Source organism: Bos indicus x Bos taurus, chromosome 1 (genome assembly GCF_003369695.1).
Source record: "Bos indicus x Bos taurus breed Angus x Brahman F1 hybrid chromosome 1, Bos_hybrid_MaternalHap_v2.0, whole genome shotgun sequence".
Classification (NCBI taxonomy): Eukaryota; Metazoa; Chordata; class Mammalia; order Artiodactyla; family Bovidae; genus Bos; species Bos indicus x Bos taurus.
The window spans coordinates 73707541-73733681 of record NC_040076.1 but is presented as its reverse complement, the minus strand read 5'-3'; the positions used below and the strand labels follow the sequence as shown (position 1 = coordinate 73733681).

General features: G+C 40.3%; 1 protein-coding gene across 3 annotated transcripts in view; it reads right to left on the bottom strand.

Annotated features, from left to right (window-relative positions):
* Positions 1 to 26141, bottom strand: part of ATP13A4 (ATPase 13A4) — a 126525-nt gene that overhangs the window by 27453 nt on the left and 72931 nt on the right. For 2 of the 3 annotated variants that reach the window (XM_027538243.1, XM_027538239.1), the window contains exons 10-19: positions 23850 to 24020; positions 22545 to 22702; positions 21747 to 21935; positions 18747 to 18808; positions 15120 to 15270; positions 11152 to 11238; positions 10769 to 10922; positions 9503 to 9614; positions 2388 to 2512; positions 761 to 924 (exon numbers count right to left, since the gene is read on the bottom strand). In XM_027538243.1, coding sequence (XP_027394044.1) covers positions 761 to 924; positions 2388 to 2512; positions 9503 to 9614; positions 10769 to 10922; positions 11152 to 11238; positions 15120 to 15270; positions 18747 to 18808; positions 21747 to 21935; positions 22545 to 22702; positions 23850 to 24020 — 1373 coding nt within the window. The remainder of the gene's footprint in view (positions 1 to 760; positions 925 to 2387; positions 2513 to 9502; positions 9615 to 10768; positions 10923 to 11151; positions 11239 to 15119; positions 15271 to 18746; positions 18809 to 21746; positions 21936 to 22544; positions 22703 to 23849; positions 24021 to 26141) is intronic. The other variant, XM_027538242.1, reaches the window with a different exon arrangement.

Genomic DNA, 26141 nt, shown 5'->3' with positions numbered 1-26141 from the left:
AACTATGACAGTCTGGGGTCTCTCTTTAAAAGTCACACTCCAGCCTTGTTTCCTCAGAGAAGCACTTTCTCTTTGCTGGATCAATCTTTGCACATCAACGGCCTCTAGTGAACAGGAGGATAACTAACACTCATGTCCTGTCCGCATCCTGATTTGATCTCGGTGAGTCCCAGAGAAAAGCACATTTCACACATTTTAAGTGTAAAAATATGAAAGCATTGCAGCTTAATAAATCTCTTCCTGAAGTGAAAACTTTCCTTTTCTTTCTTTTTTTTTTTTTGCTAGCAGAATTAATATTGTTTCACAAGGACACAATAGAGATAGAATACTGGCAAGATTGGGGATAAATGAATAAACTTTTTTCCCCCATCTTGAAGACATGGTCTGATTTTTCCAGTGCACACAGCAGTGTCTCTCCTAGGGACTAAATCCACTTTGAACTCAATGGGATAGCTGGGAAGCAAGGGGAAAAAGGGAAATAGATTTGCAGTCTCACTTACTATATTCTTTCTAAAGACTTTTTTAAGTTTAATGGGATGTATTATTTCCAGCATCCAGGAAACCACCATACTTTAAAACTCAGTATGAATGGTATGGTAAAGTGATATAGTTGAGTGCTTTGAACTGCATACATGTTAGACATCTGAAGAAGTATGCTGACCCCAGGTCACACGTACACCTCTGCCAGTCAAAGCCGCTCAGAGGCCAACACCGTGTGATGAGTCAGATAATACGGCAGAAGGTCTGATTGTAGGTATACCTGATTCCTGCATGCAATGTGTTTCTTCTCTTCTAGTAGTTTCCAAGAAATAGATGCTGATGAGGACCCCGTAGTTTCATTTGCTTCAATGAGAATGACTTTCTGGCTTTCAGAAACCATTCCAGACTTTCTGGCCACTGTTATTGCAGTCTGAAGATTGTCACCTAGAAGAAAGGAAGAGTACCCCAAAATGGGATTGAAGAGACAGAACCAATTCATGCAGAGCCTGGAAAACTATATATAAATACTTATAAACTGAGTAAAACTATATATAAAATGATGTGTAAACATAAAAATATATAACTGAATCACTACTGTACACCTGAAACTAACACAGCATTGTAAGTCAACTACACTCCAATAAAAACTTTTAAAGAAAGACTCTAATCCAAACTTCCTATACCTAGGCAAGACACCATTTCCTTGTCAAAGCCAAGAAAGATATTTCAGGGTATATAATAGATCAGAAAGCATATCTCCCTTTCACCTCATCCAAAGACAATTCTCCAGAAAAATTACAACCAAGCAAGGGAAGAAGCAGGACAGAAATTTTGATATGAGGGAAGAGGTGAAGAGGGAAGGTTGTGAGCCATAAGTTCTTACTTCTACATAAGTCTAACTGGTTAAAAATAGATTCTGAGAATGCATGCAATAATTGTTAAATAAAAATTTTGAAACAGAAGAGCCATAATATAAGGGGAATTCTAGTAAGTAGTAAATTAACTCAGCAACACCTAGAAGTTGGACTGAGGGGCTCAGAAAGGAGAGGGTAAAAGTGACCCAAAAATCTCTAGGTTTGGAGGGGTGGGTAGCGGAGGGGGATAGAGAAGTACCATAGGGGAAGTGAAGGTACACTTGAGTCCCCAACATAGAACTGAGTTCAAGGGCAGTAGGGTGGAGAGAGAATTCTTTGGTGGGGAAAGACTGTATTTGATGCCACAATTCATAGAGCTAAATGCATCTGACTTTGAGAGCAGAGAAAGGGAAGGCAACACACACTCAAAAAATGTAAATACTTAAGGAACTCATTGACCCTCCACTCAGAAGCATTCATTAGGAAATTTTACACATTTCTCTTGCGTGATCCTGTCTCATCATTCCCTTGTTTGTGATTTGGGGTTTGAGAGTGAGACTAGAGGGACATTTCATAATTTCCAGAATCATAGATCTCATTTGATGGGCCTTCAGCGTAGTGTACAGACCACGCTGACTGAGCATTCTTCTTCTCTGAATATTTAACAATGAAATCAACATCTCTGCGTGGCTTAAGGATTCTTATTCAAGTGTTATTTCGAAAGTCCCCTCTCAGAAGGAACACCTCATCTAAAGTAGCCGGTCAGACACACTTAACCACATCAGCCTGTTTTGTTTTACGTAGCTTGTAACACTTATTGTGAGCTGTTTATTTGATTTGATTGATTGACTGATTTTCTGTCTTAACTCATGTGAGTGAAAACTCAGTGAGAACAGTAACTTTGCCTTTCTTGTTGCCCATCTCCAGCATCTAGAATGGTGCCTGGCCCATATTAGGGAGTCAAAAAGATTTGCTACTTTTTGAGAGAACTATTTCTGTGTCTATTTCTGCATCAATTTCTTCCTGTTTTCACCCACGTATTTTGTTCTATACCTGTGATCATCACAGTCCTTATCCGGGCTGAGATAAGCTCTTCAAGGACAGATTTTGTCTCTTCCTTCAGTCGATTCTCCAAGATAAGCAGTCCCAGAAATATCAGGTCTGATTCTACCTGGTCCCTGGAAGTGTATGAATGATTGAACAGAATTCACCCATTATAGTCTTTCTTACAGGAAGCAAAACAAAAACAATGACAGATATCATCCTCTCAGAGTGGTCTCTACTCACTCATTCACGCACCATTGCTGAGGCCCTGAATATGTGCAGGAACCTTCCAGAAAAAAGACAAGAGAAGGCACAAGGATATGGAGACGTTTGCTCTGATGGAATTGAGAGGAAGAGAGGGTGCTTATTCAGTACATGATTCACTTTAATCTTGGTAGAGAATGAATAAAATAACCACAAAATTGTCTTCCATCTGATGGGGTGATTTTTGTCACCTCACCTGTTAGCAACCACCAGAGAGAAGTTCTAGCCCTGGTACAAAACATCATGAAAAGTAAGTGCAGCACAGAAAAATAAAATAAAACACTAGTTTCTCTAGAAATCAAAGCTATCATCAATACTGTTTTGGTCCCAAGAGACATGAGGCCATAGTCTTAAAAAGAGCCCTTCCTTTGAAACCAAGCTTCTCTCTGTCTCTCCCTTTCTCTGTGTGTGTGTGTGTCTCTCTCTCAGTGGGTAGCGTTGCTCTTCTACATAAAGTGTGGCTGTTTGTGCAAACAAATGAATTCTCTCAGGCTCCTGCCCATCACAAGAACATTTCCAAGACATTCCGCAGGACTAAGTGCAGGGGAGTACATCTGGGGTTGGGGTTTCAGTGATTCTTCCATGATTCATTTATCTGAGACCCAAATATGTCTAGCAGACACAAGAGCAAGGCACCAGCACCTCTCAAGTCTGCCCAAGTACAGATGAACGCAGAAGAACTAAACTGCCTTCTTGCTGTGTGTGTCTCAGTGCTGGGCCTCACTCCAACCAGCAGCCCAAACCAGAACTAGAGACACTCCCCAGGCCACTGCTAACATCTCTACAGGAGTGGCAGGAAGTAGATATAACTTGAACTACTCACCTCAAAGCTGGCTCAGAGAGATAGCACTCCCTATCCTTCTGAACCTAGCATTTAAATCTCTCCATAATCTGAGTCCAAAAGATCCTTCCAGCTTCACCTATCACTAAATTCTTCATCCACCCCACATTCCAGCCAAGTTGGACCATGGGTATGTTCTGTACACAACCATCTTTAAACATTTGCTCTAGACTGCCAGAAGACATTTCTTCTTACTTCATAGAAAAGGTTATAAGTTCCCTGTGATCTGTCATGGAAACCCTTCCTATATTTTGAAATCAAACTCACATGCACCTCCCATGAAGACTTTCCGTAATAGAAATAATTTCAACCTCAACCTATTACTTCTACCTCAGTTCAGCTTGTATTTTATTTGTCATTCTTTGCTACTTGATCTATCTCTCTGTCTCTGATCCTTAACGGTAAACTTGCTTGGTTCAATGACAAGTTCAACAACACCCATGTGGTGCCTAGCACAGAGGATGTGCTCAGCAAATATTTGCCAGTGAAAATGCCCTACTGCCTAGTATAACTTTTTCCCAGGCACCCCTGGAAAATTCATTTCCTCTTTCAGAAATTCTACTGCCAGAGGGTTCTCATGGGAACTGAAGCCAGCAAATCTGTCAGATCAATAACCAGTTAGTGGACACCCAAATAAATGTAAGAACATTTCTGGTGGCTCAGTGGTAGAGTCTGCCTGCCAATGCAGGAGACATGGGTTTGATTTCTGGGTCAGGAAGATTCCCTGGAGAAGGAAATGGCATCCCACTCCAGTATTCTTGCCTGGAAAATCCCATAGATGAAACAGCCTGGTGGGCTACAGTCTATGGGGTTACAAAAGAGTCAGACATGACTTAGTGACTAAATAACAATAACAACAAAATAAATGCAAGGAACGGGGCTCAGAAAAGAGGAAGAGAATATACAGGGATTATAGTAGTTCCTAACTCCAGAAACTTGACATTCAAATTGGAAGGACAAGATTAATCCTGATCACTTTGATTATATGGAAAGCTGGGGAAAGTATTGTGATCGTGTACAAGTAAGAGTTCTCTGGTGTCACAGAGGATGGTGTAATCATTTCTGGGTGGAATGACTGGAGAAGCCTTCCTAGAGGAGATGATATTTGAGCTACTTTTTGAAGGATAATATAGTTGATGCCTAACTGAGGTCCTCTAATCTTGTTAGTAGTTTTCATACACAGGCATCAGGTTTTAGATATTTTCAGAGATCACTGACTCGGTCCAACCACAAGGCACCAGGCATCAAGAAAATGGCTGTAGTGTCAAGATCTGACAAAGTCTGCAACCCACTTTGGCAGTCATTTTTCTGGTTCCTCTGGCATGTGGGTTCAGTGCACAATAATCAGGAGACCAGCATTCCAATCCAAGCTCTGAGGCTATCCTGTTGTGTAACCATAGGCAAATCACTTTCTTTGCCTGGCAATTTATCTCTACTTTTTCAAAAGCAGGTGGTGAAAATAACGAATCTGCAAAGTCTCTCCTAGCTCAAGTGTGACACAATTCTTCTTTTCATTCAATCTGATCTAGAAAATGAAATAAGGAGAAGACATAGCCCTTGAAGGGGCTCACACTCTGTAACTTGGAATAGCATGCTATCTTTTCCTGTTTGCTGCACAAACGTTATACCTCCTCCTGAAGCACCTAAAAATAATGAAGAATGGGGAGTGTAATACGAAGGAGCATTGCCACTCCTGTGATTACACTTCATGTTCTTAAAACCCATGTGATTTTTAAAAGATGAAATAGGCATAAAGAGAGCCAAGAACCATCACAGAAATTATGATATCAGTGCTGGAAGCACTCTGAGTAAACACACACACCAGAAAGAATGTTCTGCGTTAATCATGGATTAGGGCAAATGTCTAATTAGGTAAACTGACTTAGCTAGAAGTAGACACGGTGGTGATGCAGCTTTAACACAAGATGGGCCAAATGACAACCAAGGGTCAGATTCTACCAGTGAACTTGGATATAGACCTTACCAGATTTTGGAGAGTTGGAATTTCAACGCTGTGGGCTATGGACTCTCCTGTCTGCTGCTGCTCTCACCAACTGCCCCTCCCAACCATGTGTCCCTACTGTGAACGCTTTGTTATATTCACAAGCTCCAAAGTCATGAGTCTGAAACTTGATACGCAAATATTTCATCACAGAAATCAGAAGCAGCAGTGCCTCAGCCAGAATCTTGATATATATGTGTCAAAAGACTCTCAGGAAACAAAATTCCATTCCCAACTCTGCCACATCCCCGACCCAAGCATCCTCTTCTTTAAACTGTGAGATTCAGTCTCAAAGTTCACTTCTAGCTCTCTGACTTGAGTGACCTGGGTTGGTTAAATTACAGCAAAGATCCAGAACTGTAATAGCCAAAGTTTTAAGGGTCACAGTAAGCTGGCCTACTATCCTTGGGCCAATAAGTCCAGGGAGTCAACACTCAATGACTTTGGATGAGTCACTTCCCCCTCCGGGCCTCACCCACCATTGACAAAGGTGGGGTTGAAACTGATCAGTAATTCTTAGCAGAGGTGATACTGCCTCTCAGTTCAGTTGTTCAGTCGTGTCTGACTCTTTGCAACCCCATGGACTGCAGCACACCAGGCTTCCCTGTCCATCACCAACTCCCGGAGCTTATTCAAACTCACGTCCATTGAGTTGGTGATGCCATCCAACCACTTCATCTTCTGTCACCCCCTTCTCCTCCTACCTTCAATCTTTCCCAGCATCAGAGTCTTTTCAAATAAGTCAATTCTTCACATCAGGTGGCCAGAGTATTGGAGTTTCAGCTTCAGCATCAGTCCTTCCAATGAATATTCAGGACTGATTTCCTTTAGGATGGACTGCTTGGATATCCTTGCAGTCCAAGGGACTCTCAAGAGTCTTCTCCAACACCACAGTTCAAAAGCATCAATTCTTCAGCACTCAGCTTTCTTTATAGTCCAACTCTCATATCCACACATGACTACTGGAAAACCCATAACTTTGACTAGACAGACCTTTGTTGGCAAAGTAATGTCTCTGCTTTTTAATATGCTGTTTAGATTGGTCATAACTTTTCCTCCAAGGAGCAAGCATCTTTTAATTTCATGGCTGTAGTCACCACCTGCAGTGATTTTGGAGCCCCCCAAAATAAAGTCTCTCACTGTTTCCATTGTTTCCCCATCTATTTGCCATGAAGTGATGGGACCAGATGCCATGATCCTAGGTTTATGAATGTTGAGTTTTAACCCAACTTTTTCACTTTTTCACTTTTATCAAGAGGCTCTTTAGTTCTTCTTTGCCTTCTGCCTTAAGGGTGGTGTCATCTGTATATCTGAGGTTATGGATATTTCTCCTGGCAATCATGATTCCACCTTGTGCTTCTTCCAGCCCAACGTTTCTCATGATCTACTCTACATATAAGTCAAATAAGCAGGCGGACAATATACAGCCTTGACATACTCCTTTCCCTATTTGGAACCAGTATGTTGTTCCATGTCCAGTTCTAACTGTTGCTTCTTGACCTGCATACAGGTTTCTCAAGAGAGAGGTCAGGTGGACTGGTAGTCTCATCTCTTGAAGAATTTTTCACAGTTTGTTGTGATCCACACAGTCAAAGGCTTTGGTCTAGCTAATAAAGCAGAAGTATATGTTTTTTCTGGAACTTTCTTGCTTTTTGATGATCCAATGGATGTTGGCAATTTGATCTCTGGTTCCTCTGACTTTGCTAAAACCAGTTTGAACATCTGGAAGCTCACAGTTAATGTACTGTTGAGGCCTGGCTTGGAGAATTTTGAGCATTACTTAGATAGTGTGTGAGTTGAGTGCAATTGTATGATAGTTTGAACATTCTTTGGCATTGCCTTTCTTTGGGATTGGAATGAAAACTGACCTTTTCCAGTCCTGTGGCCACTGCTGAGTTTTCCAAACTTGCTGGCATATTGAAAGCAGTACTTTCACAGCATCATCTTTCAGGATTTGAAATAGCTCCACTGGAATTCTATCACCTCCACTAGCTTTGTTCGTAGTGATGCTTCTTAAGGCCCACTTGACTTCGAATTCCAGGATGTCTGGCTCTAGGTGAGTGATCACACCATCGTGGTTATCTGGGTCATGAAGATCTGTTTTGAATAGCTCTTCTGTGTATTCTTGCCACCTCTTCTTTATATCTTCTGCTTCTGTTAGGTCCATACAATTTCTGTCCTTTATTGTGCCCATCTTTGAATGAAATATTCCCTTGGTATCTCTAATTTTCTTGAAGAGATCTCTAGTCTTTCCCATTCTACTGTTTTCCTCTATTTCTTTGCACTGATCACTGAGGAAGGCTTTCTTATCTCTCCTTGCTATTCTTTGGAACTCTGTTTTCAAATGGGTACATCCTTCCTTTTCTTCTTTGCCTTTTGCACCTTCTATTTTCTCAGCTGTTTGTAAGTCCTCCTCAGACAACCATTTTACCTTTTTGCATTCCTTTTTCTTGCAAATGGTCTTGATCCCTGCCTCCTGTACAATGTCACGAACCTCTGTCCATAGTTCTTCAGGTACTCTATCAGATCGAATACCTTGAATCTATTTGTCACTTCCACTGTATACTGCCTTTAGAGGACATTTTGGAAACTTTTTAGGCATGCAAAATTTTACCCTTTTGAATATGCCTTTTGAATATTTTATAGGATTCACGGACACTAAAAACATCTGTGGATGTATTGCAATAAGCAAATATAAAATGGTTCATACTTCCCTTAGCTCTCTCTTACATATAAACACAAAGTATTTTTTACATATTTTTAATATTGCATTGAGTTCTCCAGGAATATAATGTATATTGAGAGGAAAGTGTTCTATTATATTCAGTTTTACTAAGAATTTTTAGTCATTTCCAAGAGTCACCTCATTGACAGTAAGACTGCCAGAGATATCTGAGATTCCAATGAATAAAACACCTGTATCAATCTGCATTCCTTCCTGTTACATCCCCAAGGAGTCTACTTACTGTGTAAGCAACGTATTGTTTCATTTTGTTTTAATGGAGTCAACTGAGTATTTATTGAACTATTTATTACTTTTTGTAAGGCATTATAATTTGTGCTTCTATTTTTGCTATATAGGAGGGCATTATATTTCTTTTTTAAAGAGAATGTGTGCAGATCATATTACATATGAATTTTATTTTCTTACATTAAAGGAAGTGATACCTAATAGTTATAGTAAGAGAGTGTTGAATTTGGCAAGGTTGAAAACAATTACATTAGACCTCCCAAATTTAAAATCCTAAATAACAAACTAAGCTTTGATTATCTCCATAACAGTGTCACCAATAGTGGCTGACATAGAGTATTGGACATAACTTGAAAATGAAATAAATACCATTGCCTGAAAACAGTGGAAAATAAAACAACAAATAAATTTGAACTGCTAATCACTCCAGTACGTTTTAACTTTTGAGCATCCTTATTTTAATCTATCTATAAGAAAACTCTCTTTATAACAGCTTCTCTGAAGTTTTTCTTGTTTTTCAACAAGTATTACCTAGATTATATGTTGGGCCCAAGCTATATTTATTTGTTTTATTAAGTTGTGCATTTTTTATCAAGATTTTTTTCAGTCAAGTGTTATATTTTCTAACTTTCAACAAATTCACCAACTTTGACACAAAATAAAAATAATAAAATCCCCAAATAGCTAAGTAATGAAAAACAAAAAAATAATTTAAAATCAAACTTATATTTGGTTCAAAATGAGAGCAGGACCACACTTTCAAACTCTCTGAAACGTAGGTTATATTCATATATTTGGTTTCACAAAGCTGTACAACCATATTTTATAATTTTTACAGCTATTTCTGGTCAATTCTCCCAGTCAAGTTCACATCACCTTTGTGATTTAGGCAGGAAAGGAATGACTATATCCCCATTTACTAAGTTCAAGGACATTTTATACATAAAAATTCAGTAAGCTGTGTTGCTGAGTCCGCTGCCCAATCTGGTGTATCGTCCCATGAAATCATTCTGCTTTACCAAAATTCTCCCCTCCTCCCCTCTTACCTCATCAAGGCAGAGATGTGGTGATCCATTTCCAGCTTTTTGTAGGCCAGTCCTATGACCCGGAAGCCCTGTGTCGTGTAAATCTGAAGTTCACTAACAAAACTAGTTGGTACTGTTCAGAAAATAACACAAGATTAGTGTGCAATATGAAACTCAATTGGTACTGGTGGAGAAATTCCTTGCAAACAGAATCAACACTTGCCCAAGAAAACACATCTCTACAAAAGGTATGTATAGAAGTCAGTGGGAACTTTAAATATCACTACATTGTCATGGTTGACTTCTTGAGATCCAGTTAAGCAGAAGTGAAAAGGAAGTACTCAAAAGAAAAAAAAAAAAAAGAAGAAGAAGAATGGGTAAAGTGTATAATTCTTTTTTCTCCAGTTTAACAACAAAAATTTATTGAGAGTCTATTATGGATCAGGCATTGTTTATGCAGCGATTGAACTGTAATTCCTGTTTCGAGGGTCTTTGTCTAGTAAGGTCACAGACAGTAGACTAAGAATACAATTGAATGAGATGCTTGCTATGATCCAGGCAATTGGGCAGCACACTTTGGGAGCATTAGTGCATCTACTAGACTGGGAGGAGGTGGTCAGATGGAGAAGGAAAAGGGCATTTGGCTGAGGGAGCATCATGTACTCAGGCATGGGGCCATGAGGCAGTAAACCTTGACAGTTCAGCTCAGGGGAAGCACAGGATGTGAAGACAGGCGTAGTAAAGAAAATCTGGAAAGTGTGATAGAAGTCAGATCATGAAGGCTTTAGATACGATTCTAAAGGAGTTTGAGATTATCCTGGAGCCTATGAGAAGCAACCAAAGAATGCAAGTAGGAAATAACAGTATAATTATGCTATGTGACAGAAAAACTGATCTGCACATAGTGTAAAGGATGAATCAGAGTAGGGAACACTGGGGAGGAGGAAGCCAATTCACCAACTATTGAAGTGATCCAGTAGAAGGATGATGAGGGCCTGAGCTGATGGAGTGACAGAGCCATGGAGTAGCAACTGACAAGATAGGAGTGCTGAGGGAGAGACAGGAATCTAGGAAGAATCCTAAATTGGGGTGGGGGAGTAATACTTTCATTCACCAAGTTGGAAAATACAGAGTGAGAAAGATAAGCTTGATTTTGGTATTGAGTTTGGAGTACCATTGAATCATCAGATTGGTGATGGCCAGTAGACAATTAGATTTGCCAATCCAGTGATGAAGGGACATATGTGGGACAGATTTTCCTGTTGTAATGTAAGTCTGATCACTTACCTGTCTCAGGTTGGCAAAAGCTGGCCACCCTCTCTGGTGCACCTTTCATGAACACCAGCTGGTCACCCCCCATCTCTTGGACAATGACTGTCATCCTCTGCAGCACTGATGAGAATGGGAACTGATGCAGGATTGCAATTCCTTCCACTGGGACCTGGTAGAGGGAGGGGGAATGGAGACAGACATACCACATAGCTTCTAGCTATGGGGAATTAGTTACTGCTCCTCCAGGCCTCAGTTTAGCAAATAAGGGAAACAAGGTCTCACCAATTTCCACATGTAGAAATCAAAGAAGACACATTTCTGAACTTTGAAAATTGTGGGTCTCGCAGGACTTTCCTTCTGAGTTGGGTGTTGTGGGGTAGAGAGCAGGCAAGGCTTACCTGACTGGATGTTCCACAGGGCTTAACAACCATGGCACATCCTGGCACTCCCTTGAGTTGGAAATCGTCCCTGGAAACCACCATTTCCTATTTCATACAGGATATTTCATTGTAGAGATTTCTTTCCCTTTCATTCATGAATACTGTGCTCAAACCCTCCCCTTGAGAAAATTCTCAGACCGTCTCAATGTATTCTCCTCCCTCAGCTACATGGAGGTGAACCAGATTTTAATTCGACACAAAAAAATAATGCATCGGAAATACTATGGAACTTGAAGGCCAGACACTTCTAAATTAGTCATACAATGTCTCCTGCTTTCTCTGCTGGAATTTGTGGCATGAAGGCTTTCTCCATTTCAGAGGGCTTAACTTGAAAACACTGAGCATGAATAGCCAGTACCTTATTGTCTTTCTTCTCCTGGTTCACTGTTGCTTCTGCTCTTTCCTCTCTGTCTAATTTGGATGGACGGTCCTCAGGGTACAGGAGGGCAGGGACTGTGATGTACATGGTTAACTTTTGGTAAATTTGGTAAACAGTAATTGCTATAATTACTATGGAATGATGAACTATGAATCATGAACTATGAACTATGAACTATAGTTCCTGATGAACTATGGAATGAGGTTCGTGACATTGTACAGGAGACAGGGATCAAGACCATCCCCATGGAAAAGAAATGCAAAAAAGGAAAATGGCTGTCTGGGGAGGCCTTACAAATAGCTGTGAAAAGGAGAGAAGTGAAAAGCAAAGGAGAAAAGGAAAGATATAAGCATCTGAATGCAGAGTTCCAAAGAATAGCAAGGAGAGATAAGAAAGCCTTACTCAGTGATCAGTGCAAAGAAATAGAGGAAAACAACAGAATGGGAAAGACTAGAGATCTCTTCAAGAAAATTAGAGATACCAAGGGAACATTTCATGCAAAGATGGGCTCGATAAAGGACAGAAATTGTATGGACCTAACAGAAGCAGAAGATATTAAGAAGAGGTAGCAAGAATACACAGAAGAACTGTACAATAAAGATCTTCATGACCCAGATAATCACAATGGTGTGATCACTCATCTAGAGCCAGACATCCTGGAATGTGAAGTCGAGTGGGCCTTAGAAAGCGTCACTACGAAAAAAGCTAGTGGAGGTGATGGAATTCCAGTTGAGCTCTTTCAAATCCTGAAAGATGATGCTGCAAAAGTGCTGCACTCAATATGCCAGCAAATTTGGAAAACTCAGCAATGGCCACAGGACTGGAAAAGGTCAGTTTTCATTCCAATCCCAAAGAAAGGCAATGCCAAAGAATGCTCAAACTACCGCACAACTGCACTCATCTCACATGCTAGTAAAGTAATGCTCAAAATTCTCCAAGCCAGGCTTCAGCAATACCTGAACCGTGAACTTCCTGATGTTCAAGCTGGTTTTAGAAAAGGCAAAAGAACCAGAGATCAGATTGCCAACATCTGCTGGATCATGGAAAAAGTGAGACAGTTCCAGAAAAACATCTATTTCTGCTTTATTGACTATGCCAAAGCCTTTGACTGTGTGGATCACAATAAACTGTGGGAAATTCTGAAAGAGATGGGAATACCAGATCACCTGACCTACCTCTTGAGAAATCTGTATGCAGGTCAGGAAGCAACAGTTAGAACTGGATATGGAACAACAGACTCGTTCCAAATAGGAAAAGGAGTCCATCAAGGCTGTATATTGTCACCCTGCTTATTTAACTTATATGCAGAGTACATGATGAGAAACACTGGGCTGGAGGAAGCCCAAGCTGGAATCAAGATTGCCGGGAGAAATATCAATAACCTCAGATGTGCAGATGACACCACCCTTATGGCAGAAAGTGAAGAGGAACTCAAAAGCCTCTTGATGAAAGTCAAAGTGGAGAGTGAAAAAGTTGGCTTAAAGCTCAACATTCAGAAAACGAAGATCATGGCATCTGGTCCCATCACTTCATGGGAAATAGGTGGGGAAACAGTGGAAACAGTGTCAGACTTTATTTTTTTGGGCTCCAAAATCACTGCGGATGGTGACTGAAGCCATGAAATTAAAAGACGCCTACTCCTTGGAAGGAAAGTTATGACCAACCTAGATAGCATATTCAAAAGCAGAGACATTACTTTGCCAACAAAGGTCCATCTAGTCAAGGCTATGGTTTTTCCTGTGGTCATGTATGGATGTGAGAGTTGGACTGTGAAGAAGACTGAGCGCTGAAGAATTGATGCTTTTGAACTGTGGTGTTGGAGAAGACTCTTGAGAGTCCCTTGGACTGCAAGGAGATCCAACCAGTCCATTCTGAAGGAGATCAGCCCTGGGATTTCTTTGGAGGGAATGATGCTAAAGCTGAAACTCCAGTACTTTGGCCACCTGATGCGAAGAGTTGACTCATTGGGAAAGACTCTGATGCTGGGAGGGATTGGGGGCAGGAGGAGAAAGGGACGACAGAGGATGAGATGGCTGGATGGCATCACTGACTCAATGGATGTGAGTCTGAGTGAACTCCAGGAGTTTGTAATGGACAGGGAGGCCTGGCGTGCTGCAATTCATGGGGTCGCAAAGAGTCAGACACGACTGAGCGACTGAACTAAATTGCTATAACAATGATCCTAAATTATAGGCAAAGGAACCTTTTACCCAAAGATGCCATAATGCTTTATAATCATCTCATGGAGCGGTGGCAGAAAAAAAAAAATCTCAGAGAGGAAATTATAATTCCTACTTAAAGATACAGAAACAGTAACCCAGGAAGGATGGAGAAAGTTATATCACACTGGTACAGATGCATGCCCTATTAACAATGGGAGGTGGTGGTGGTTTAGTTGCTAAGTCATATCAGACTCTTTGTAGCCCACGGGGCTCCTCTGTCCATGGGATCTCCCAGGCAAGAACACTGGAATGGGCTGCCATTTCCTTCTCCAGGGGATCTCCAGACTCATGGATTGACCCCGTGTTTCCTGCATTGCAGGCAGCTTCTTTACTGACTGAGCCACAGGGAGGCCCCATTAATGCTGGAAGGGACCCTAAAGGTTGTCTCTTTCAGTGAGGATTTTACACATGTTATTACACAGACCTGGAACTGAAGCAGATTACAGAGAGTGGAGTGGACTGTGGCTAAGTACGTGAGGATGCATGTTCCCTAAGCTGTACATTTACTCCCCATCTTCTATCTTAACCAGAGTAACTCCAATGATTTGTTTTGGGTAGGGTGCTTTTGAATAAAGTTTCCTTTTAAGAAAAGATTCCAGCTTTTTTGTTTTCTTTTATGTGAACACTGCTGGTCTAGTTCAATTCCCTCATTTTATTTTTTATTTTTATTTTTTTAAATTTTATTTTATTTAACTTTACAATATTGTATTGGTTTTGCCATATATCAAAATGAATCTGCCACAGGTATACTCATGAGGTCAAGGAGTCAGAGCAGAGCCAAGATGAGAACTGGGAAAGCCAGATACTTGGTCCTGAACAAGATAATTTTCTCTGAAATCCACTTCAGTCTCAACAAAAGCTCTCATGGTGTTCTTTTTAGTGCCTTGTCTTAGAGAGAAAATTATACTAAAGTAATAGAAATAAAACTCCTGGTAACAATGAATTACCCTAAGCACTGGGGACATGATGCTTCCTAATCCCCATGTTCTAGAAAACTTTGAAATCAGACATGACTCATATTGTAGTTGAGAAGAGTTAGAATATAATTATATAATAATTATACTGAGACTATTGAGCTGGTAATAGATTCCAGGCACAGTACCAGGGATTTCTTACATGCATCGTTCCATTTAATCCTCACAATAACCCCAATACAGAAATACACTGTACAAGCAGAAAATGGTTTAGATGAGCCTGCCCCTCACTGCCACATGTAATCCATTTTGGAGACCTCTAATGCTATAAGTGTTGGAGAGCTGTGATAAAACCTGGGTTGGCCTGGCCTTGAAGAAGCTTCTTAGAATCTCTGAAAAGCATAGGCTTACCCAGGTGGTGGCCTCAAACATTTTGAGGTCCAGTGGGTCTCCCTGGATGGTCCCATCGAGAAGGATCAGAGAGTGGCAGCTGGTCATGGCTGCATACAGTGGGCCCCATGGCAAAGTCCTGCCTGAGGTAAAGCTGTGGACTTCCTGGAAACTAAAGGAGAAAAGGGAAAGGACTTTAGTCCTCTTCCTCCAGGCCAAAGTGAAGCTTCTGGAGGTAACTATCTTTTAAAAATATAAGTTAATATGCTTTGTTGCATACTCAGTTTCTAATCCCCTCAAATGAATAGTGTTTCATTCAGCCATCATCCTTACATGAGTTCAGTGAGCATGAGAAAGGTCCTGAGGTTCTTTCAAGCTCTTTCTTCCCTCTTTTCCCTACGCCCCTCTCTGGCACTGATTTAAATCCAGAGGTATAGAAAGAGCTAGAAATATCACCCTTAGTTCCAACTGCATCTACTCCCACCTGAACTTCTGGACCCACTATTTCCTATGCTATTAGACAGAACAGGCTTGCTCATACTATAGCTTCTTATGTATATATCGCCTTCAATCTATCCTTCAGGGTAGGGTTGTTTCTTCCATATCTCTCTTCAACATATCTGATGTTTGGTCCACGGCAGACAGTTGACAAATTTAAGAGTAAATAAATGAATGACTTGGTTACTGGAGATTTGAAAGACCATAATGTTAAATAAATGACAAATTTAAAAAACATTTAGAAAAGGACACTGCATTTCCCTCTTCTACCCTGGAATCTAGGGTCTGTATTGCAGGCATCATTTCCATCACCTCCTATAGAAGTGGCCTCATTTAAAAATTTACCGAGACACAACTCAAACGTCACATGCAGGGTTCTTTCACTAATTCAGAATTGAAGTTACCAAATTTGGCCTTGGGCCTATGAAAGGATATCCTCTCATTGGTCAGGCCCTTCTTACACGTGTTGCACAGTAAGTGGTTTACAAAGCAGTCTATCCTACTTGGAGAATCCCGAGTAGCAGAAGGTGCTTCCCAGATTGAGGCCAAATCTGTCTCCTGGGACCAGTCAGAATTTACTTGCCCATCCTCCTCCATGTGTCCACTTCTTTCAGATTTGTGGGCCAACTTGGTTGCACACACTGTATTACTCCCTTCCTCTGGGATTACACAGGAACCTCTAGCTGTGCCTTCAATATACAGTTTCCAGATCTCTGAACTTCCTATTTACTCTTTCTTGGAAGAGTTTGTATTTTTCACTTTTTGTCATACTTTGTCTTAAAATTTGGTCTTCAGCATCAGACTATTATTTCTCATGATATGGACACTGCGCTTCCCTTGGTTGCTCTAGCCTTTTGTTCCTGAAAGCAGGGACGGCAGAATATTAACTCATAACCTAAGCCATTTTTCTTCCTGGCTTCCTCATTCAAGCTTCCTTAAGAGCTCAAAAACCTTTTGACTGATTACTGACCTTGTTGATGGTGGTATCTATTATTATACTGAAAGTTCAAGTACCTCAGCGGTTACAATGTGTCCCTGGTATTTTAGTAAACAACTAAAAGGAAGCAATCACCATCAGGGATTAAAACAGGTTCTCAACCTCACACTGTGCAGCAAATAGATCAGGAAAAAAGAATCTTATATTTAACACAGCACAAAAACTGTCTTCCATATGTAATTCTGAATACATACTATATTTCTGAGGATTGGGCCAGACTCTGATTTGTACAACAAATAAGTAGAATTCTGTCATCCCAGTCCTTGAATGTTTATTTGAGTGTTTATCATTTATCAAGATTAGGTAGTCAGGTAGATTTCCAATGGTTTTGAAGTGCCTGGCACATTGGGAAGGCCCTCTTTGGAAAAGATAAGAATTATTAGAAATGATCTTACATTTTACAATAATATATTTAATAGCTTTAAACCAAGTGCTGACTTCTTACTTAGAACTCATTCTGTTTTCTCTTATTCTATTAATTAAATCTGTCATTTTTTAAAAAATGAATTGCTCTTTTAGTCACTTGGAGCCAACTTTGAGCATTTGGAGAAAGGAAGGGACTGGGAAAGAGAGTGACAGGCTGAATTAATCCATCAATAATCTAAATATTATATCAGCTAGTTTTATTAAATTTGATAAGTCACTTTTAGAAACAGAAAGTTTTAAAAATTTTGTGACTAAGATGATGTTAATTCAATAAGCAGAAGAACATTCAAAAGACAGAACATACTTAGTTCATTTTAGATAAACAAACATTTACTGTGTATCTACTGTGCATGCCAGCTATAGAGCTATATGTCACTAGGGACAAATTTAATAAATAAGAAAACGTGCTCTCTAAATCCTCACATATTTGGATAAATGCATGCTTTTTATAGAAGCTGAAACAGAAAAATACTAATAAGCAAGACTGGCTATATATCCAAATCTACCTTTAAAAGAAAAAAAAAAACAAAAACGAGAAACTTTACCACATACAACAACCTTCTTCTATAGACTAAAATGGCTAAAAGCACCAGAATCAATTTTTTAACCCAGGAAATGGATTTGTATCTTAATAGTATATTAATATGAAAATGTATTAAATATATATAAATAAAGTATATTATGGATAAGTCACATGCATTCGCATAATGCAGAAGAATGTATAAAATGTATGTATAAAATGCTTCGTGACTTACATTGCAAGTATGAGAGGGAAGCATTCTCATTAAAAAAACAAAACCTGAAATCAACTATTGTTGCTGTTGAGTTGCTAAGTCGTGTCTGACTCTTTGTGACCCCATGGACCGTAGTCCGCCAGGCTTCTCTCTCCTTGGGATTTTCCAGGCAAGAGTACTGGAGTGGGTTGCCATTTCCTTCTCCAAGGGATTTTCCTGACCCAGGGATCGAAGCCGGGTCTCCTGCATTGCACGTGGATTCTGTACCATCTGAGCCAAGAAATCAACTATACCTCCATTTAAAAACAAGCAAACAAACTCGAAACCTGAATTTGTCAAATGTTCATGTTCAGATCAGACTGGAAGTTGTAGTGGGAAGAAAAAGGAGGCTGTGAAACAAACTCAAATGAGAGAGGCCCAGGAGAGGGACAGGCAACAAATCTTTACTACCCTGAGTTGAAAATTGTCAAAATGGAATCCTTTCTGGCCAGAAAAAGAGGACTTTCCAGAAGCCAGAACTATAATATAAAGGAAAATGAGGTACACTAGCTGTGGTTCCCCAGATATTCCTCATACTGAAATTCGGTGTCTGCAAGTCAGGGCCATGCTCCTCCTAGCACATGGAAAGACTCCAGTTCGTGCTATGAACATTAACTCCTTGAAGGACAGTGTCCAGGTGTTGCCCAAATGATGTACACTGGCCCCTGACTAATATGCTGACAGCTAATCACACATTAGCAAGATGAATGCAGTGTCAAAACGTGCCCTTCAGTTCCTGGGTTCCGTGAGAATCCTGGGGCTGGGACAGGGGTGGAGGGAGGATGCACATTTTAGTGAGTTTGGAAATAGTGAAGAAAAGAAATTAAATGAAGTTTGGCCATCACTCTAGCAATCACTGATCACCAAAGCCAGTGCCAGAATCTCTTCTTTACTAGTGTTCAGGATAAAACTGGGAAAGAGGAAATGATAATGCATTTGGTCCCGAGTACTTACCCGTTCCCATCACAAGGCACGACTCCCCAGAGATCCAAGCCATCCCTTGTTAAGGTGCCTGTCTAAACAGAAACAGGAGCTCACTTTACTCTGAAGACTCAGCAGCCCATAGTGACACCAGTAAGTTATGTTTTAACAGGAAAATGTATGTCACAAACCCATGGTCAAGCTCAGCACTTGGGGAATGACACAGTCAGATGGGTATCTGGAATCCTGGGTGGAAGCTTTGATGAACTCACACCAGTTGTGGGACAAACTGGCACTTAATCTCTTTGAACTTTAGTGTTCTCCGAGATAAAGGGAAGAAAACAGTTACTGCCTACATATTTCAGAGACCTGTTTTGAGAATTTAATGAAAGACTGAATGGATGGGAGAGGCATTGGTAAGCCTGCTCTGAGAGCTAAAGAGTGTGTCCACTGACATAGGTAACAGACTTGTGGTTGCCAGTGGGGAGGTGAGGTGAGGGGGACAGACTGGCAGCTTGGGATTAGCAGCTGCGAACTATTATATATAGGATGGATAAACAGAAGGCCCTACCGTATAGCACAGGGAACTATGTTCAGTGCCCTCTGAGAAACCATAATGGAAAAGAATATGAAAAAAATGTATTTGTATAACTCAGTCACTTTGCTGTACAGCAGAAATTAAACACAGCATTGTAAATCAACTACACTTCAATAACTTAAAAAAAAAAAAATGGGTGAGTCCCAGCATTTATAGCAGAAGTTAAAAGTATGTCATCAGAAATAATAGAAGTATAATTTTTCACTGTTCTAAAGAAATAGTTTGCTATTTTGACATCTATTTGTTAAAAAGGTGTTTGTTAGTATTTCTCTTAGTAAAGTGATGAAGAGTTTGGACTGGCTTAAAACGCTGGCTGTGTGACCTGGGCCAATTATTTAGTCCCCTAAACATCAGAGTCCTTATCTGTAATGTGGTCATCATCATATAGGGTTGTTGAAAAGATTAAATGAGATAATATAGTGTTGAATGCAATGTCTGCAAAGAGTGAGAGCTGAGAATAATGAAAATTGTTCGCAATTATTACTTTTTATTCAAATTCATTTCACAATTATCTTCCCCACCCCTGTTTCCCTTTCCAAGCTCAAGGATAATATGATGCTAGAAACAGAACATCTTTCTGTGTGATGCTAGCTTGATCACAAATTAACTTTGACATGGTGGCACGAACCATATTAACCTTCTGTTCTTCGTAAATCTCTTTGATATTCCAGTAATTATAAAATACAGCTCTGATCCCATTAAGTCTCTGCTATCCCAGACCTTCCCAGTACTGTTTAATGGGTACGGAGTTTCAGTTGGGGAAGAGAGAATAAGTTCTGGAGATGGATAGTGATGATGGCTGCATAGCAACATGAAAGCACTTAAAGCCCCTTAAAAATGATTAGCATGGTAAATTTTACGTTATAAATCTTTTGCCACAATAAAAAATCAGTAAATGGAAGGAAACAATAAAAAAGAAGAAGAAAACACCTTCAATGAATAGCTCTCCACTATCTAAAATGTATATTAAAATTTCTTAGCCAGATATTCCAGGTCTACAACACCCTTTCCCATCACTAAGGTTCTGCTCTGATCAAAGTCACTCTGTTCTCTCCTGACTCCATGCGTGGGCATGGAGTGTGGGCATGTGAATGTGGATTCACATGACTATAATGTCTACGAATTGTTTATCTTAAAAAAATTTTTTGTATATATTATGACATTTGACATGCAAAAGGACTTTCTCTTTTACAATTTATTTTTCATTGCCAAGACAGTGGTTTACATTATATTATAAATAACATTATATAAGTTTTGCCAACATTATACTTCTATTTCAGTATGATCACCACCAAAATTTTAATTTAGGAAACCTTCTGATGGAGAGACTGCCTCCTTGGAGCCAGCCAGTTCTTAGAGATAGCCAGGGTCTCAGCCAAGAATATGCCTTTGATATGCAAACTAACCAGTCAAGAGTCATACCTTCTCTATCTGGCCACACTCCCCTGGAAACATCACCCCAGGGCCAGCTACTAGACAACTAGAGGTCAATCCTAGAGACCAAAACCCATCAAAATCATTCCAAATAGCTAGTTGTCATCTATGTACCCTGCCCTGTCTTGTATTTCCTGCAGAAACTCCTTTATAAAGGCCATAACCTGAGCACTACCCTCAATCCTCCTTTCCTTCCTGATCAAAATCTGGCATTCCATCTCTGGCCCTGCCTGGTAGGACACACCTCTTCTGTCGGGGAACTGTAACATTAAACACATTTTTCAATGGCATTTTCTGCCAGCAGCCACTTAGTCACCTTTATAAATTAAGACATGGGTACAAAACAGCCCTTCATTTCCATCTTACCCTCTTATAGCTCCCACCTTCATACCAGCATGTGTATACAGATGAAAAGAATATATTCAGGAGAAGGCAGAATAAGAGGCTGGTTGGGAGTAACTGGTATGGGATCAAGGATTATTTTAAGCAATTTACTGCAGATGGAAAACTACAGAAAAGAAAGATTTCCTGGGGATTTATTTTAACCCAGTCTCATAGTAAGAGACAGCTAAATAAACATTTTCTTTTTTATTCATTCATTAAGTCAATGAATATTTATTGAACACTGACTATACGCCAGGTAATAATATTAGCATTAGGGATACAGTAGTAACCATAGTAAAAGGTTTAAATTTCGTATGACGGTTTTGACTATAGAGGGACAGAATGCTATTTTAATTCATTGAGATTCATAGAATATTGGAGCTGGAAGAATCCTAAAAGATTCACCTACTCAGTTCCTACTTTCCCTTCTCTAAACCCTAGAATCTGAGATGAAGAGATGTATCTGTCCTAGATGACATATCCAATCAGAGACAAAATGAAATCAGGTACCCAGTACCCACATCCAAGGTTTCCTGCCTCACAAGAATGTAAAGCACCTGCGCATGATGACAGTGATGATAAAAACGGCGCCGAGGGTGATGATGAAACACACATACCTTGTCAAAGCAGACCAGGTTTAATTGTCCACATACGTTGATCCTCTGGGGGCTAATGCAGAAGATGCCTCTCTTCTTCAGCCTCCTCTGGGCATACATAATGCCTGTGGTCAGAGCAGCAGGCAGAGCGGGAGGAACTGCAATTGTGATGACGTCAAGGGCTTTCTTCACTACCTCCCCGGGAGTTTCCTGGGAGGACAAAGTTAGCTATTACAGATAAATCCATTGTGAACACTTTAATGAGCATGACTTTTTCCTCTCCTCTTTGTTTTCTATCTTGGTACAGATTTCTAGAAATTATATGAGCTGGCCAAATGTGGTTTAAAGAGAATGAACGCGTTTATTGGCTTTCTCTATATTTTGCCAAAGTGTAATGAAAAAGTCTGTAACAATTCATACTGCTACCAGTGGAGAACAATGTACCAGTTTGCCACGACCTTATCAACATTGGTTTTTATTTAAAATTCATCACTTAACAGCTATAAAATACTACATTATTGGAATAAACATATTCTTAAATTAAAGATGAAAAAATAGAGTAAGGCAAAATCCAAGAGTAGAGGCATGTTACTATCTCCATAAACACAGTGTTTTATCCCACTGGATCCAATGGCTATTATGGAGCTTGGTGATCAACTGCTTATATTGGGGATCTGGGAATATGTAGGCAGGTTTCAGCATTTGGCTTTGTTTTCCCAGGTTTGAAAACCACCCCTTAGATTAAGGTCAACAGGAGAATAAGAGACACTATATAAATGAGTCTACATGCATTGTACTAAAAGAATAAAAGCAGCTTACCCCACTGAGCACATAGACGCACAAAGTATAGATCATCCCAATGGTGGCTGTCCCTACGAGGCACAGGAGGAACCTGATGGCATCTCTGTAGAGCTTAAAATTCATCGGCTTGGGGTAGAGAATGGATCTCACGAGGTCTCCCTTTGCGGTGTTGAATCCTGAAGCAGTAAACACACACCTCACACTCTCAGGATGACAAATCCTTCTGCTAGTGCTTTTCTAATCTTTAACAGGGCCTTTGTTTCCTCTAGAGAAACTTAAACAGTGCTTAAGCCCAAACACAATTAAAGGATGATTGGCAACATACCTAAATGCTAGAATGAATATATCCTAGCTCTTTCAGAGCCTATTCCTCTCTGGCTTTCCTTCCTTTTATATTTCTAATTTCAGTGCATCCCAGAGATAGTAAAGCACCCTATGGGGGCAGAGCGCAGCTTTGCCAAATATAGCTTCATTTTAAGGAAAGGACTTGTAAGTGTGCACATACACATGTGTGTATGCGTGCACACACACACAGAACACTTGAATTTAAATGGTCCAGTAAATACAGATGGATTCAACTTCTAATGCTTTTTATCATCAAGTTTTCAATTTCTAGTCCTGCATGGAAAAAACTTGGGGTTTGTTCTTTGGGTTTGAAAACCTAAGCTCTAGGTCCTGCTGTGTCAGTGACTGGCTGTGTGAGTTTTTTTTTTTTTTAAGAAAAACTTGACCTAAATTGTGTGGGCTCCAGCCTATTCATGTACAAAGTAAGGACAGGCATCTTTGTTCCGCTAATTTGATATGTGGAACTAGCTTCGGAGAAGGCAATGGCAACCCAATCCAGTAATCTTGCCTGGAAAATCCCACGGCCGGAGGAGCCTAGTGGGCTGCAGTCCATGGGGTCACCAAGAGTCAGACACAACAGAGCAACTTCACTTTCACTTTTCACTTTCATGCATTGGAGAAGGAAATGGCAACCCACTCCAGTGTTCTTGCCTGGAGAATCCCAGGGACAGGGGAGCCTGGTGGGCTGCCGTCTATGGGGTCGCATAGAGTCGGACATGACTGAAGCGACTTAGCAGCAGCAGCAGCAGGAAATAGTTTACAAATTACAAAGCACGTGAATAATACTTATTGTCACCAGTGTTATTGTTCTTACTAAAAGGTATATGCCATAGTTAAATTCACATTTTAAATATCTCTATTTACATATATGGGGTTTGTCATCTAAAGACTGCTCCTTGCCTAATTCATTTAAAGCACTAGATAAATGGAGTGAAAGTATTTCATGAAAATAATAAAATGCAGGAGGTTCTAACTAACCTGTCTGCAGTACCACTGCTTTCACAGGGCTGGAGCAGGCCCCCTTGGCCTGGATAACCTCCGTTCCACAGAAGAGGACATGCCGCTTGTACTCCCCTTCACTCTGTGTTTTCCAGGGCACTGAGCCATCCACCTTAGGTAATGGAGTTTTAGTGACTGGAATACTTTCTCCTACAGAAAACAAGCATCTCAGTTTGTGAGGTGGGAGACCTTCATTCATTTAAATCCTGCATTCACCAACCCATCACATGCCAGGCATTTTTTGTGAGCTTGTCACCTAGCAGGAACAACCTTTGGTATAGATGATATAAGGAGAAACACAGTTCTTGTGTTTAAGAAGTTTGTAGTCCAGAGAGGGAGACAGCCATTAAAAAAATTAAATACAATGTCATGTTAGAAATACTCTAAGTCTTATAAAACCAAACAGGGATGCTGAGATAGATTGGAAACAACCATTTAGGGAATAGCAAGTTGTGCAGTCTAGAATGCAGGGTCTGGGGAGTAAGAGGTCATGAGAGCTATGTAGAAGCCAAGACTTGGAGAGCCCTGCATGCACACACTTGAGTGTTTAAATCCCTTTCATTAGGCACTGGTGGCAGGAGAGAAATAGGGAGGTATCTCGTTGTCCGATTCAGGAGAGTACTATCACATTTACATACCAGAGAGTGTATTCTGTCTTCAATACAGGGAATGAATTGGAAGACTGATGAGGTTGCAGACTCATACAGTTGGGAAACCATCGCAAGGGTCCCAGCTGAAGAGGACAAGGTCTGAACTATGGCAGCTGACAGTAGGAGCAGGAAAGAACTGGTTTTGAGAAATAAAAAAGTGAGCAGCTACCAAACTTGGGGAGATTTTTATATTGGTAGATCATAGTGACAGAGGAATTTTAAGTGGCTTCCTGGTTTCTGACTTGAAAGAATGAGCAGAGGGAGGGTATTAATCATTAACACAAAGATTGTTGGAATCCTTGTAGGAGGAAGGAGGAACTGCCTTTTGGTCTCTGAGTTAAAGATGACTTGTGGAAGGACCACGGTGAGTTGCTTTGCAGGCAGTTAATTTATTTGGGTCCTGAGCTCAGGGGAGAGGTCTTGACTGGAGATATTTAGTCCCAGTTCATCACCCTATAGACAATAATTACAGCTATGGGAAGAGACAAGATTATTTAGGGATCACATGAAAGATGAAAAAAGAAAAAATCAAAGAACCCTGAACAGCTTCAGAAATCGAAGAGGTGGAGGAAATGGAGCCACACAGGACACTGGCGTATTATTCAGAAAGAGACAGTGCTATCTAGGAAGGTTAGAGAGACGTGTTTTCAGAAGGAAGAGGTGGTCAGAATAGTCAAATGCCACAGGTCGGCTAAAAAGATGAGAAATTTAAAGAATCCATTGGATTCGCCAATTGAGACTTTAGCGACTTTCGCCAATGTACTGGGAAGGGCAGATTTCAGTGGATTGAAGTGCTAATACAAGGTGGTGAATGAATTGTTAAAGTAAATAATAGCGCCTGTTCTGAGAAAGCTCGTTAAAATCCTCTACCTCCATTCATAGAAAGGATAATATAAAGTCAGGGATATGTCCCAGTATACTAGAGCTGCTTTCATGAGGAAAATGATATTTGGTATTGTAAATGTCCCAGCACAAAGGGGTTTTTATCAAATCTATGGATTCCTTAGAGAAATAAACCTGACCTGTCACATCGTTTTTGTTTTTGTTTTTTTGTAAGTTCACACGGACTGTGTGCTGATGTCTGCATTTCATGCCTTCCCGGTCCACCAGGAGAAATGGTTTGATTTGGACTTTAATGGGAATCATGGTACATCAATACATTTACAGCCTCCAATTGCATCTCTGAAAAAGCGCTTGTGATTCTTACAGAAAGGCTGTAACATCTCCTCCTAACTGCATATGTGAGTTAGAACTCAAAGCACTGTGACCTTGAACAAGACCTCTCTGAACCTCAGCTCCCATATCCCTGATATGACATCTCTCCAGCTCCATCATGCAATTGAAAAATGAAATCCAGGGACTTCCCTGGTGGTCCAGTGGTTAAGAATCCACTTTATAATGCAGGTGATGTGGGTACAATCACTGGTTGGGGAATTAAGGTTCCACATGCCTGGGGCAACTAAGCCCGTGTGTCACAAAGATCCAGCATGACCCAATAAAACATTCCAGGTGCCGCAACTAAGACCCGGTGAAGCCAAAGACATAAATATTTATTTATTTAAAATTAGAATAAATAACAATGAAAAGTAAAAATGAAACACAATTATTTAAAAATATCCAG